Source organism: Diplotaxodon limnothrissa, linkage group LG17 (genome assembly GCF_057381915.1).
Source record: "Diplotaxodon limnothrissa isolate DT_005_m linkage group LG17, D_limnothrissa_male_GT1.1, whole genome shotgun sequence".
Classification (NCBI taxonomy): Eukaryota; Metazoa; Chordata; class Actinopteri; order Cichliformes; family Cichlidae; genus Diplotaxodon; species Diplotaxodon limnothrissa.
Genome location: NC_140612.1, coordinates 16,999,114 through 17,013,320, shown reverse-complemented (window position 1 = coordinate 17,013,320; position 14,207 = coordinate 16,999,114). Strand labels below are relative to the sequence as shown.

At 40.5% G+C, this 14,207-nt stretch overlaps 1 protein-coding gene across 2 annotated transcripts in view; it reads left to right on the top strand.

The window, feature by feature from the left end:
* Nucleotides 1–14,207, top strand: part of trappc8 (trafficking protein particle complex subunit 8) — a 30,142-nt gene that overhangs the window by 12,348 nt on the left and 3,587 nt on the right. For both annotated transcript variants that reach the window (XM_085375865.1, XM_085375866.1), the window contains 12 exons: nucleotides 959–1,064; nucleotides 3,329–3,523; nucleotides 3,926–4,083; nucleotides 4,196–4,270; nucleotides 5,913–6,018; nucleotides 6,207–6,361; nucleotides 7,426–7,850; nucleotides 9,887–10,043; nucleotides 10,130–10,226; nucleotides 11,994–12,062; nucleotides 12,146–12,204; nucleotides 13,666–13,869. In XM_085375865.1, coding sequence (XP_085231991.1) covers nucleotides 959–1,064; nucleotides 3,329–3,523; nucleotides 3,926–4,083; nucleotides 4,196–4,270; nucleotides 5,913–6,018; nucleotides 6,207–6,361; nucleotides 7,426–7,850; nucleotides 9,887–10,043; nucleotides 10,130–10,226; nucleotides 11,994–12,062; nucleotides 12,146–12,204; nucleotides 13,666–13,869 — 1,806 coding nt within the window. The remainder of the gene's footprint in view (nucleotides 1–958; nucleotides 1,065–3,328; nucleotides 3,524–3,925; nucleotides 4,084–4,195; nucleotides 4,271–5,912; nucleotides 6,019–6,206; nucleotides 6,362–7,425; nucleotides 7,851–9,886; nucleotides 10,044–10,129; nucleotides 10,227–11,993; nucleotides 12,063–12,145; nucleotides 12,205–13,665; nucleotides 13,870–14,207) is intronic.

Below are 14,207 nucleotides of genomic sequence, written 5' to 3'. Positions count from 1 at the left end.
AGTTTCATATGGGAGGTGGATAAAGCAAAACAAGGTCCATAGGAGCTCAATGGCTATATTTACGTGAATAGACACTATATTTCATTTCAGCAATTCAGTTGATGGGCAAGAAAGGTTGCTGCTGACACTTCACAACATAAACTGTTTATGACATTTCCCTGTGGCAGGTGGCTACGGGCCATCACAACCAAAACCTGACAGCACAAAAACATTTTCTTTCTCCAGGCTGTCAGACTACTTAACAACGCCCTCTTACCCTGCTCACTAGTTAGTTAATGTGTCACGATAACACACTTACTTACTCAGGCTACAAAAACGTTCCACAGTGGACTTGGTACAAGCACTTTGCACATTATGTTCTATCTACATTTTATAGAATTTAATATTAAAATTTAATATTGTGTTTAGGTTGAGTAGAAAAGCACTATATAAGAACCAGTCCATTTTACTATTTGCCATTCAGTTAAATAGTAAAATAAAAGTAAAAATTCAGTAGTGGCATATAAGCAGCATTATATGAGATTGTGACCTGATTGCACCCTAGTTTAATAGCTTTATCACAAAGGAACTATAGTTTATTTTGTCAAAGTTGCACACCAACCCAACATTAATTATAGTGAGGTTACAGAGTGTTATTGCCTCTGACGTTAATTACAAGCACACCAAATCTGTTTATCCTTATCCAACAGTTTTAAATTGGATTCTTTGTCACGTGGTTTGCATGTAGCTTTGGTCCCAGGAGCATGTAGCTTCACAAGTCTAAGAATGTCATTAATAAAAACTATTATATATATTCCTTTATCTGTATATGATGGTGAAAATTTAAACTGGGGATTTTGTGTGTAGCACCTGGTGTAATCAGTAACATTTCTGCATTTTGACCTGGTTCAGAAAAAAAACAACTTTCAAAAACTCTTATGTTTGCGTATTATTTTTTGTTTTGTTTCGGTTATTATAGAGCGTGTTGGGAGGAAATGAAGTCAGCCTTCCCCAGCTTCCTCTGCCCTGCATCCACAGCTCAGCAACAAGAGTCTACTTTGGACACGAACGCCGCCTTGCAGAAGGTAATGTCCTCGAGCCTACTCCTTTATCACTAAGCAGCAAAGTGTACAAAACACTTTGGGAAGTGGTGCAGGGTACACCTATCGATATACCAGCAGCTGAAAGATATTATCTGCCTGGTGACTTTGTGCAATGCGGCATAAATGACAACGTTACTGTAACACACACGACTCATATGCTGCCTCTATAAACTTTACAGGAGTCGAAGCACATGCTTATGTATGGCTTTTAATCCACAAGACAATAACTAACATTATTGCTTTGGAGACTGTCACACACAATGTGAAATGCCCAGGGCTGTGTGAATTTCAAGGTTCGCATCTGTAAGTGTCAAGCCTTATTTTGTATACAGATCAGCATCATTCCTGAAAAACCTTCAGTTAATTCAAAATGCTGCAGCATGAATACTGACAGGCACTAGAAAGAGAGCACATTTCGCCCATATTGGCTACTTTTCATTGGCTCCCTGTTCATTCCAGAATCAAATTTAAAATCCTGCTCCTCATGTACAATGTCTTGAATAATCAGGCCCCATCTTATCTTATTGACCTTATAGTACCGCACCTCCCACTAGAGGACTTCACTCTCAGACTGTGGGCTTACTTGTGGTATTTAAAAGTAGAATGGGAGGCAGAGCCTTCAGGTTCCAGGCCCCTCTTCTGTGAACTAAGTGTTAGTTTGATTTCAGGAGACGGACAACCGCTCTTTTTTTTTTTTTTTAAAAGATTGGGCTTACGGCTTTTTGATCAAGCCCATTGTTAGGACTGGATCAGGTGACCCTGATTTGTCTCCCCTAGGCTGCTGGGGGCTTCTAATGATCCACTGAGTGTTTCTTCTTCACTCACCTTTTTAGATGTTTTTTTCCCCTCGCTAATGTGTTTATATACCACTCTGCATTTAATCATTAGGCTTTATCAGTTTTTTGTTCTCTTCGATAGTGCGCATTTTTTCAGTCTTCCTCCCCTCACTCTCAACTGGTCGCAGTAGATGGCTTCACCCCTAAACCTGATTCTGCCAGAGGTTTCTTACTGCTAACAAGGAGTTTGTCCTTCCCACTGTTGCTAGTTACTCTAGGAGAGCGGGACATGCTAGTACAAGGCAGCAGGACCAGTATCTGCGTCTTTGTACAAGAAGGAACAGGATCACCACTACCAGAGCCAAATTGGCCCCCAGCAGGCCACCAGTGTGATGTCTGTTTCTGATTGCTTGGTCAAAATTGAAGAGTTCGTGAGAGTGGCCTGGCAGCCCAATGTCTTCTAGTGGGCCCTGTGTTTACCTGCCTGGCACTGTGGAGCCTGAATACCAGATTTACCAGGTCTGCCACTGGCACCCTGTGGGTCTTTTTTTTTTTCTTTTTCTTTTTTTTGATGAGATGAGAGCAGGTTCACCCTGAGCACATGTGAGAAATCATGGAGAACATTTTGCTGCCTATTACATCTTTGAGTGTGACCAGTTTGATGGATCAGTAATAGTCTAAGGAGGCATATCCATGGAGAGATGCACGACCTCTACAGACAAGGCAATGGCACCCTAACTACCATTAGATATTGGGATGAAATTCTTGGACCTATTGTCAGGGGTGCAGTGGGTTCTGGGTCCCTCCCAGTGCATGAATTGTCTCATGTGGCTGGGATATAAAACAGTTCCAGGAGGGTGAAGGAAATAATAGGCCTGCCCTCCAGATTAACCTGACCAAGATACAATAGAACACTTCTAGGACATCATGCTTTGGCCCATCTGATGCTCCCAGGTTGCAGCGTCAAATGGGCCAGTGATGGGTCACCACTAGGTCAGTGATGACTGGTCCAATCTTGGAGATCTCCCAGGACACTATCTGTCGTCTCATTGTCATCTCATGCCCTAATGTTGTCAGGCATGCATACAAGCACATGGGAAGCATACAGGCTGCTGCAGCACAAAAACAAACATAAATTCAGTGCTTCTTAGATTTTTTTGTTTTGTGTGAATCATAATCTGTTATTAACCAAGAAAATAAAAGTAGAAAACCTTGTGAAGGAGTCCATTTAAAGTTAAGATATCCAGAATTCTTGTGACACTAGCGTTCAGTTTGCAAATATTTGTATATATTATGACCATTATGGACCCTGTCTAAACCCTGTTTTCAATGCAAAGCATAACATGAAAATGTAGAGTGTACATAGGATGCTGACATACCCGAGCAGAGGTTTACTGTCAGACTTTTTACAGCAAAATTAAGTGTTTTGCATTTTTGGTTTGTATTTAATCTGATATTTGATCTGTTCAGGAGAAAAGCAGGCAGCCACTCACGTGTCACTGGACCAGGAGTTTGACCAGGATTTGTCAGCCATGTGGTGCCATCTAGAAGAGCAGCTTGTAGCTTCTGCAAATGGGGGTGTTGTCCCAGTAAATTTTCAGCCCACTCAGTGCTGCCTCAACAGTCAGACAGACAACCTCCGTCATCCCCTGGCTGTGGTTGAAGGTAAGATGTGTTCAGCACTAACACGGGAACTTTAAAATGTTATAAGTGCTTTTCTGGTTCCTGACAACTCAAAGCACTTAATACTTCAAGCCACATTTAACCATATATTCATATAGTATTTATTCTCTCCACTTTACCAATGTCACTGCCGTGGCCAAGCTAAAATTACCAGTTACCTAACGCGCATGTATGGATTGAGCTGTAGTACCCAGAGAAAACCTATGAAGGCACAATACAAATATGCAAACTCAACACAGAAAGGCCCCAGTCTGGGTTCAACCAGGAAACTTCTCACAGTGCATGACAGCGCTCACCTGTACCATTACTGAAATGTAAAGTTTGAGCCATCCCATGTCTAATAAATTGTGCCCACACGCTATGCAATCTTCTTTGTCTTTACAGAGCCAATCATAGTGGAGGTGACATTCAGGAATCCTTTGAAGGTTTCTCTGGCCCTGTCAAGCCTCTCGCTCCTGTGGAGGTTTACTGTTGACGGTTCATCTTCATCAAAGGAGATGACAGAAGAGACCATTACCAATGAGGAGACCTCGGCTGTAGGGGTGGGCAACATGAACAAATATGCTCTTAGGAACTGTGATTTATTTTCACCTTGTTTTTAGGTCTAATCTTATTTTTTTCTCTAATCTGTTCATTATATGCTTCCACTTGCAGATGACACAGAAAGATGATATTGTAACCTCTGAGACTATCCAGGAGTTTCAGTTGGGTCCAGAGGAGACCAAAATGGTAAGCTGGTCTCTAAATGTAAATTCATGGATCTTTTTTCAGAATCTTTTCTGTTTCATAATGCTGCTACATTTTTTTAACAATTCTGACCTAGTGTTGGGAAATACAAAGAGAGTCACAACATGTGTTTGCATTCACATGAGGAAGGAGGTTACACATAGTGATAATCTTTCATGTGAAACTGTACAATAAGATATGCTTAATGCCAGTGAGCATTAAGCATATCTTAAGTACAGCTTAGTTTAATCTTTTCAGTTTTAGTGTTGTGCGTTCTGTTTTGGCGAATAAAAGTGACAGCACAAACTGAATGCACTTTGGTGAAATAGGCCTTTGATGCTCAAAAAGTATTCACATTGGCCTCAGAAAATCGTAGAGTATTTAAAATATCTGCTAGATACTAATTGTACTGTACTGTACTCTCTTCATCCAAAAAAAGTTGATTCTGTTCATCTAGACGTAGCGTTTTCAGTCGGAGGAACATTTCATGCAAGTGACGTCTTCAGTCTCAGCTGACTGCAGGTTTCCCCAACCTTATAAACAGTACATTTTTATAATGACTGAAGCTAGCATCACTGACAAACAGTGGGCTGTGAGTTCAGTTCCTTGATCATTAATATGCAAGTTGCCATGACCACTGATCAGTTCCATGGAAGAGGGGCCTTAAAGATGAAGGCTCTGCCTCAACACAGAAAGGCCCCAGTCTGGGTTCAACCAGGAAACTTCTCACAGTGCATGACAGCGCTCACCTTTACCATTACTGAAATGTAAAGTTTGAGCCTACATTCTACTTTTCAATACTCTAGGAACAACAAGTAAGCCTGCAGTGCGAGAGCAAAGTGCTCTATAGGGTGATATGGTACTACAAGATCATTAAGATAAGATGGGGCCTGATTATTCAAGACATTGAATGTGAGGAGCAGGACTTTAAATTCAATTCTGGATTTAACAGGAAGCCAATATAGGAGAAATATGGTCTCTCTTTCTCGCCTCTGTCAGTACTCTTGTTACAGTATTTTGGATTAACTGAAGGCTTTTCATGGAGTTTTTAGGACATCCTGATAATAATGAATTACAGTTGTCCAGCCTGGAAGTAATAAACTGACTAGTTATTCCAGTGTCGCTCTGAGACAGGATGTTTCTAATTTTTATTGTGCAAATGGAAGAAAGAAGTCCTACATATTTGTTTAATATGTGCATTGAATGACTCCAAGGTTCCTCACAGTGTTACTGGAGGCCAAGGTAATGCTATCCAGAGTAAGAATCTGGTTAGATACCATATTTCTAAGATTTTATATTTGATCAGTGGTTGTTGATAAATGGTTGTGATAATTTGCATATTAATGATCAAGAAACTGACATCGCAACCCATTGTTCACCAGTGGTGCTAGTTTCAGTCATTGCCCATATGTGCTCTTTACAAGGTTGGGGAAACGTGCAGTCAGCAGAGACTGAAGAAGTCACTTGGATGAGTGACAAAATGTAATGCATAATGCAAACACCACTGAAAACACAACATCCAGATGAACAGAATCAACATTTTGGGATTTCCTTACCTGGATGATTGAGCATGCATCATGACATATACAAATACCTAATGCTAAACAGAAATCCAGTTATTTTGTGCTGATCACTTTGATCTCAGGCCCGACTCAAGCTGCTGCCACACAGAACTGGTCAGCTGAACATTGTGGGTGTAGTGTACAACCTGGCTGCAGGCTCCTCTGGCGAAATGGCTTCTAGCACTGAAGGTAAATTTGACCTCATGTCAACTCATATGCTTTATTATTATTTGATGAAGACAGAATGTTTTTCTATTTGCATTATGCATTACATGGTATTTAAAAAAATAAATAAATAAAATTCCAATATGTTGTACTTTTTTTTTTTTTTGTCTTGCTGCCAGTTAGAAACCATATGGATTTCCTCTTGTTTACAGACCAGCAGACTCTAGATTTGATGGTTCGTGGGAAACAGGACTTGAACATCCTTGGCCCACGTCTTAATCTGACCAAAGAGGACAAGATGTCAGTTCGTCATGGTCCTGATCGACGTCTGAATCCCATCATAACAGCACCTATGCCCCTGATGGAGGTAGGACTTATTCTGAAAACCTTCATGGATGTAGTCATCATGAAATCACTTTACTGGGTTTTAGATTCTGCATGTTGAAAACATTTTTTTCTATGTTAGTTCTATGGAGTCAGATGTGGGAAAACTTTGATGGGAGGGTAGAGTTTGAAGTTGAAATAATGCTAGCAAGCTTTGCTAGAGAACAGAAACTATAAACACACATACACATGGATCTAACGGACAAACATATCTAATTCGACAGTAACATGCAATGTTAGTTTTTTGACAGGCTGTATCATATATATTATGAATATCTGTCACAGAATTCAGTTCAAATCCAAAAAATGACATCTACACTACAGACACAGTCGAGAGTTCTTGTTTCAAATAAGGCTCAACAGACACATACTGGCTACTGGTCAGTCAACACTCCTGTCCAGATGGATGAACTATTAAAAAACAATTGTGAAAAAGAATTATTATTTTTTTCATTTTGTTTTTTTGATTTGTGGATAATGACTCCATTATTGTTGGCTGGAGCCTTAGAAATGTCTTTTTAAGTCTTTCCAGGTGGATAGATATCAATGATTTTCTCATCTGTTCTTGAGTTTCTTGACATCGTGACAGGATGTGTTGCATGATGATGTTTTAGCCTACTTAAATTTGTTAGACATGTTCTATTGAAGTGACTTATTGATTCAACAGGTCTGGTTTATTACTGTTAATGAATGATTCAAGCTGTGGGACATTCATTTTTTTCACGTAGGGCCATGTGGGTTTGGACAGCTTTCTGTCCTTATAAATTAAATCTTCTACCAGAAACTGCATTTTCGTTTTATTGTTTACTGTTTGTCTAATATTTAAATTTGATGATCTGAAACATGTGTAACAAATTAGCATAATTAGAAATTAGGAAGGGGAAAAATACTTTTTTCCCCTCCCCCAGTAGCAGCTGGGCTTTTAAAACAGGCTTCCAATGAACCTCTACTTGAATATCTATGCTTTCAAGTGTAGTTTCACTTATGTGTGGTGATGCTGCAGTATTGCTTTCTGTTTATTACTCTGTGTGTGTGTTTGTATGTCAGGTTTTTTTCCTGCAGTTTCCCACTGCTCTGCTGTGTGGCGAAATCCGAAAAGCATATGTTGAGTTCTGTAATGTCAGCGGTGTTGCTTTGTGTGGCCTGCGAGTGGTGTCCACACACGCCGCTTTCTTCACCTTTGGCAGCCAGGCCACGACACCCCTCAGCCCGACGTCAGCTGAAAATTGTTCACCTTATAAAACCGTGGCCACACCTCTCCAGCGGGCCTCAGAAGCCACTGAGAGTCTGGTTTCAGCTGATGATTTCCGACAGCCATCTGGTGTGATAGAAATTCCAATAGATGGCAGCATCCTGCAACCAGGGCAGTCCACTCAGCTGCCTCTCTGGCTGAGAGGACCAGACCAGGAGGGAGTCCATGAAATCAACTTTCTGTTCTATTATGAGAGTGCAGAGAAAGGACTCAAGATAAGGTAAAAATTGAAAATTAAGCACTTTTGTGAACTGACCTGTAGGCATACATATCATTTCTTGGAACATATTAGTATTTTTCAAAGAAACATGATCAGCCTGAAATGTAACTTACATAAATTAAGGATTGAAAAATACTTCTATGTATGTATTTTTTGATTATATTGACAAAAAGTAGATTATTTCAGTGCCGGGGCACCAGTGAAGAAAAGGGTCATGTAGCCGTGGGAAAATAATTATTTGATCTCCTGCTGAATTTGTAAAGAGAAAACTTACAAAGAAATAAACAGTCTATATGTGAAATGATAGTTTTAATGGAGAGAGATAAAATATCAACAAAACATTCTAGAAATAAACACGTTACATAAACCTTATAATTTTATTTGCATGTCAAGTATTTGGTCCCCAAGCAAAACATGATTTAGTATTTTTTTGGAGAAGCCCTTGCTTGCAAAGTGCTTTGTCAGCAAGACGGTGCTTTTGACCCACTCTTCTTTACAGAAACTCTAACTCCAGGCAGGCAGCATTCAAGAAACTTGAAGTTAAGCTCCCTCTACAGATTTTCTATAGGACGGAGGAAGAAGATTGGCTTGGCTACTCATAAACTTTAAGCCCTTTTTCCATTAGTACCTACTCAGATCGGCTCACCACAATTCAACTTAGATCAAGTATCACCTAATGTGCGTGGTCATTGATATAGCAACGTGTCCGAGCGTCCCGTGATGTAATTAGTATGCGACACAAATGCTATAGCAAAGGTGGACGTCAAGGCAACAATATACCTGCTGCTCGGTCTGTGGCTTTTGATCAGAGTCGAGGGGATCACGGAGTTGTTTTTGTTTGTTTTGGTGTTTGTGTTGGATTTTGTTTGTTCGGGCCCTTTCCCTTGTTGCCGTTTCAAAAAAAAAATGGCAGTTTTGAATTTTGTGAACGAAACACTCTCATGACTCATCGAACGACGCCACTGACCAGCCAATTGGTGGCATGCAGTCTGATGACGTCACATTTTAGTACCATTCTGATTGCTTGGAGCCACAGCCGTGCAGGTGCTATGACCTTGTCCCGTAGTGTATTGAAGTCATCCACGTTTGGGTCATACTCAGCTTTTCTCTTCCTCCAAATAAGGTGGTTCAAGTTGCTCAAGAGCTCGATTTTAGTTTCATCTGATTATAATGCTTTATCTTAATCATTTAGATGTTCACTGGCAAGCGTGCGATGGGCCTGTACTTGTGCCGTTTTTTGAGCAGGGCAAATTCACGGGTGCTGTAAGATTTAAATTCATAATGGAGTAGTGTATTACCGATGGTGTTCTTGGTGATTCTCCTCCCAACTGCCTTTAAGTCATCAACAAATCTCTCCCATGTATTCTTGGGATGATATATCACCTTTCTCATGATAATCCTCATCCTGTTATTGCAAGATCTTGTATAAAGCTTCAGTTGAGAACCATCGATAGGTGTTTTATATTTCTTATTAATCACACAAGCACTTGTCAACTTCTCACCAAGCTTCTTGCTTCTTCCAGTCTTGTGGATGTGTACAATCTTGTCCCCGACATCCTTTGACAGCTCTGTGGTCTTGCCCATTGTGGTGGAGAGCTTGGAGTGTGAATGAATTGATTTAGTGGACAAGGGTGCAACAAGTTAATCTGGAATTGTTTGAAATCTGTTTGCCACATGGGCACGCAGCTGATCTTTGTGAGCCAGAACTCTGCCTAGGTTGTAGGGGATCAAATACTTTGATCATTTAATATCACCAGTTTATAACTTTTATGTAATGTATACAAAGTTCTTTACACGTTCTGTGTGACAAAGTCTATAAATCATATCCTTATCTGGATTAAACATGGCTGTTTTGGGTACGCACGGACTGGACTGTGACCTTAACAAAGAAATTTATTTTTTTTAGTTTGCTGTGTGTGGGGTCACATAATGGCACAAGCCATAGTTCAGGTTTGTGTATGTTTGTGCTGAAAGTTCTCATAATCCTTGGGAAAAAACAATAAGGCTTTCTCTTTTCCCTCTCTCCGCATGTAAAGTCACCGGGTGCTGCGCCACACAGTATTTATCTGTGCTAGTCGGTCTTTGAGCATACAGGCATCAGCCTGTCGCAGCAGTGTTCCTCCACATCACTGTCTGGATGAAAAAGGCAGTAGTGGAACCCTTGTCTTTATTGATGTGGAGAACATCAATACGGTGAGATGCTCAGCATAGCACACAAAGTTACATAGTTAAATCATGCCTGCTGCACAAATAACGATTGAACATTACTCTTCTCACAGAATGAAGGTGGTGTGCGAGAGTTCCACATCGTTCAGGTCTCGAGTAGCAGCCAACATTGGCGCCTTCACAAGTACATCAACCCGAACAAGGATAAAGGTGAGGTCTGGTACACCAGGAGATTTGTGCTTCATTTCATTTAATGGGCTAGTTCAGTTTCTCCATACAGTGTTAGCATGATTGATGAATATAATTTTCTATGGTGAAGTTCAAAGATTCAACCCATTAAAAACAATTGCTTCTAGAGCAGCAGCTGACCGGTCCTGTGCCCATGAATTTTAATTATTTGTGATGAAGCTAGATCTCCTTCAGAGGTTCAAAATCATGCCTCTTTCACTTTCATTTTGGGAAAGTGGAACATCTACACCACAGCAGCAGTGATCACTGAGATCCTTAGCTACAAGATGAACAGTGTCATGGAGCAGACCTCTCCATGGAGAAGGAGATTGAAGGCCAATATCAAGGCAGCACTAAGAGAAGTTAGCCAACTATTAGAGCTGCAGAAAGGTGTGATTAAGAAAGGAATGTCTGAGAAGTACAGCAAGCTGCCCATACAGGAGGCCAGACATTCAAGACAAAGTCTGAATCATAAACAGTTGGACAGCACCAGTCACCAACATGATTCACGCCTACCTACTGAAGAAGCTAACGGCATTCATGAGCGCCTGGCAGTATAAGATGAGATAAGATAAACCTTTATTATTCCCACACGTGGGAAACTTGTGTCACAGCAGAAAGTGGACAGTGCAAAGTTACAGTAGCAAAAATTAAGAAAAACAATGGAACAAGATAATAAGAATAACATACTATATACAACAGAATAAAATACTACACTGTCAGAAAACAAAAATACACTTAGACTTACACTTATAAATGAACCAGCTGCTAATGGATGAGTTGCACCTGGAAATAATCCCCCAGAAGGGATCAGTCAGTATATTAGCAATACATCGAAGCTCCGGTCAGGTATCATAGCTGCTAACATGAACAGGCACATAGCTCAATACATGAGTGAAATGGCAGAAATACCAGTTACTAGCAGATAAAGCAGTCAATTAAGACTGTAAGATCAGACTGTGACCAGTCTGTACACCACCTGGACTGATTGCAAGAAATCCTACGACTCAATGTCTCACACATGGATCCTGATGAACAACACTAGAGGCCAACTTTAAGGAAATTGCACAAGTTGCCAGCAAGTACCACTGACTACCAATGACTAGATCAATGGATATAGTCTGTAGAACAGAGTAATCAGTAAGCACTTCTTTTATATGGATGACATCAAGAGAAACCTAATGTTATTTCCTTTAACTAGTGAGGGACAGTAACATGCAGGACTTTTTTATGAACAACAAACTTTTTTCCAGGCTACATGAAGGTGTTTTGAATTAGTGATATGTCATTTTCTTTCCACCATACAAGTGATCTCCACTGTTTTCTTCTTCAATGCCATGTGCCAACAGTGTGGAGCAGCTATCTGATCTAGTTGTACAGAGGTCGGATTATCTTCTTAATACATTTACATCGTCGCTGCGCGTGACTGTGGAGACTGTGGATCATTTGAAAAAGAAACCCCCAAATCAGAAGTACTTGACTTCCTGGTATAACTGTCAAAGGCGAACATTAAAGGAGGAATTATATGGTTAAACTTAGTTACAGCACTTTGAGGATACTGTTTCATTTTCAGTGTCTCTGGTATATGTCAGAATGAGATCTAGCGTGTGATTAAAGTGGTGGGTGAGTTCTTTAATATTTGTGAGAGAAGTGAGTTGAGTCTAATAATGGATTAAATGAAAGAAATCAGACAGAAACTGGATATTGATGTGGATCGTAACTTGTCTTTTTCTTCCTTTTCTCCTTCAGAATGTAAACTTGGCAGCAGAGAAAGAGCCAAGCTGTGTTTTAGGGCCACACGTTGCAAACCCAGTGAAGGTACTTTTAGTGAAAAAACAAACCCCATCAGTTAGGCCATTTTCAGTGAGCATGAATTTCACAGTTCTGTCTGTTATTTCTAGCTACCTCTAAGGCTGTAGAGAAGTACACTTTTTCAGACCTGAGTATGGGAAATGAACAGGTGAGTAGAACATACACTTCACAATATACAATTTTCTGTTATGGTTGTATGTTCTCATGCTTTGTCATAGTTGTTTTTTGGGGATGTTTTTTGTTTGGTCCCAAAAGGTTGATTATTTTCATCTGGACGAAGCGTTTCCAGTGGGAGAAACGCTTCGTCAGTCATCCAAGTGACTTCTTCAGTCTCAGCTGACTGCAGGTTTCACCAACATTATAAACAGTACATTTGCACAATAACTGAAACCACTGAAAGAAGAATGTGCTCTGAGGTCAGTAGCTTGATCATTAATATGCAAATTGTCATGACCAACGATCAACAACCACTGATCAAAGCCTATTGAACAATGGCCATGAGCACCATTCACAGAGTTGGGGAACGGCTGCAATCACAGCATTGTAAGATGGTGAAAGATGTACCCTTAGGCCCCCTCCTCGATTCAGAGATGGTCTTTCCCTTTTCATGTAAATGGCCTCCTTGACTCTGCACTCACACCAGCATTCCTCCCTGTCCAGGATGTGTACATCCTCATCATTGAAAGAGTGTCCACTGGCCTGTAGGTGTAAATAGACCGCAGAGTCCTGGCCTGATGAGGTAGCTCTCTGTGTTGTGCCATCCGCTTCGCCAGAGGTTGTTTGGTTTCCCTGATGTATAAATCCTGGCAATCCTCCTGGCACTTCACAGCATATACTATATTACTCTGTGTTGGGGGACCCGATCCTTGGGGTGCACCAGTTTTTGGTGTAACATGTTTTGGGGTTAAAAGCCACAGGGATGCTGTGTTTAGAGAAAATGTGTCTCAACTGTTCCGATATTTCTGACAGATAAGGGATCGCTAAAGGTTTTCACTTAGGCAGCAGTTGTCCTTCTCTCCTTGATCACCTGGAGCTTTCTTTAGGAGCCTTCCCAGCTTTGACAAATGTCCAGCTGGGATATTTACATTTACTCAGTAGGCTGGTTTCAGTTATTGTGCAGATTTACTGTTCATAAGGTTGGGGAGACCTGCAGTCGGCTGAGACTGAAGAAGTCACTTGGGTGACTGACGAAACGTTTCTCCCACTGAAAACTCGACGTCCAGATAAACAGAATCAACCTTTTGGGATTTCCTTATCTGGATGATTGAGCATGCATCAAGACATTTTTGCCTCGTGTTTGTTGTAAAACAAATTTAAAGCTAGAAGGAACCATCTAGAAATGTTTGCCTACTTCTATGTAAGCTTTTTAACAAACAGTAACTCTTTCTGAATTTTGTGGAATTGAAAATGTGTTGTCAAGAAAACAGTGATGTAGCAGCATTATTTAATTCAATATGCTGTCTAACAGTCATCTATTAATGTATCATTGAGTTAAGGAGGAACGTTGGCGAAGTTCAGTTGTGTCGATGTTTAAATTTCCTTTAACTGACTGGCCTGCATGGAGAGAGGGTCTAAGTGATAGAGAGTGAATGGTGCTGTCTTTGTCTAGATCATCAGTTCTACCACACCATGTGGGGATTTCTTCTTCCGCTGCCTGACGTTAGAAACTCAGGAAGCATACGGAGCATCATCCAGGATATCATCAGTCAGCAAGAGTCAAGGCTCTGTACCCACTGAGAACAGAAGTTCAGACCTGACAGATATTGCCAAGGAGTGCAGTGAGCTGGACCTCAACATAATTGTCATTTGGAAGGTAAGAGAGTTTAGTGATACATGGATGGATAGATGTGTAGCACTGTAGATATTTACAGATAGCGAGCACCAGAGTCTCGGTTTGCAAGAGCAGTTTATAACTGGAGATCCTAAAATCCAGACTACTGTAAATGTTTAAATGCTGGCTTTTTTATGGGATATAAAACACACAAAAATATATAGAGAGAATTTCTAATGCACATTAATCTATTCATCCAAATTGCAGCATAAAAATAAATAATGGAAGAAAACAAAAATACAGTTAAGTCCTCTGTGCGTAGCAGTGACAGAAATGATGGTGTGGTCTTACCACAGTTTAGAAATGTGTTCTTATCTCTT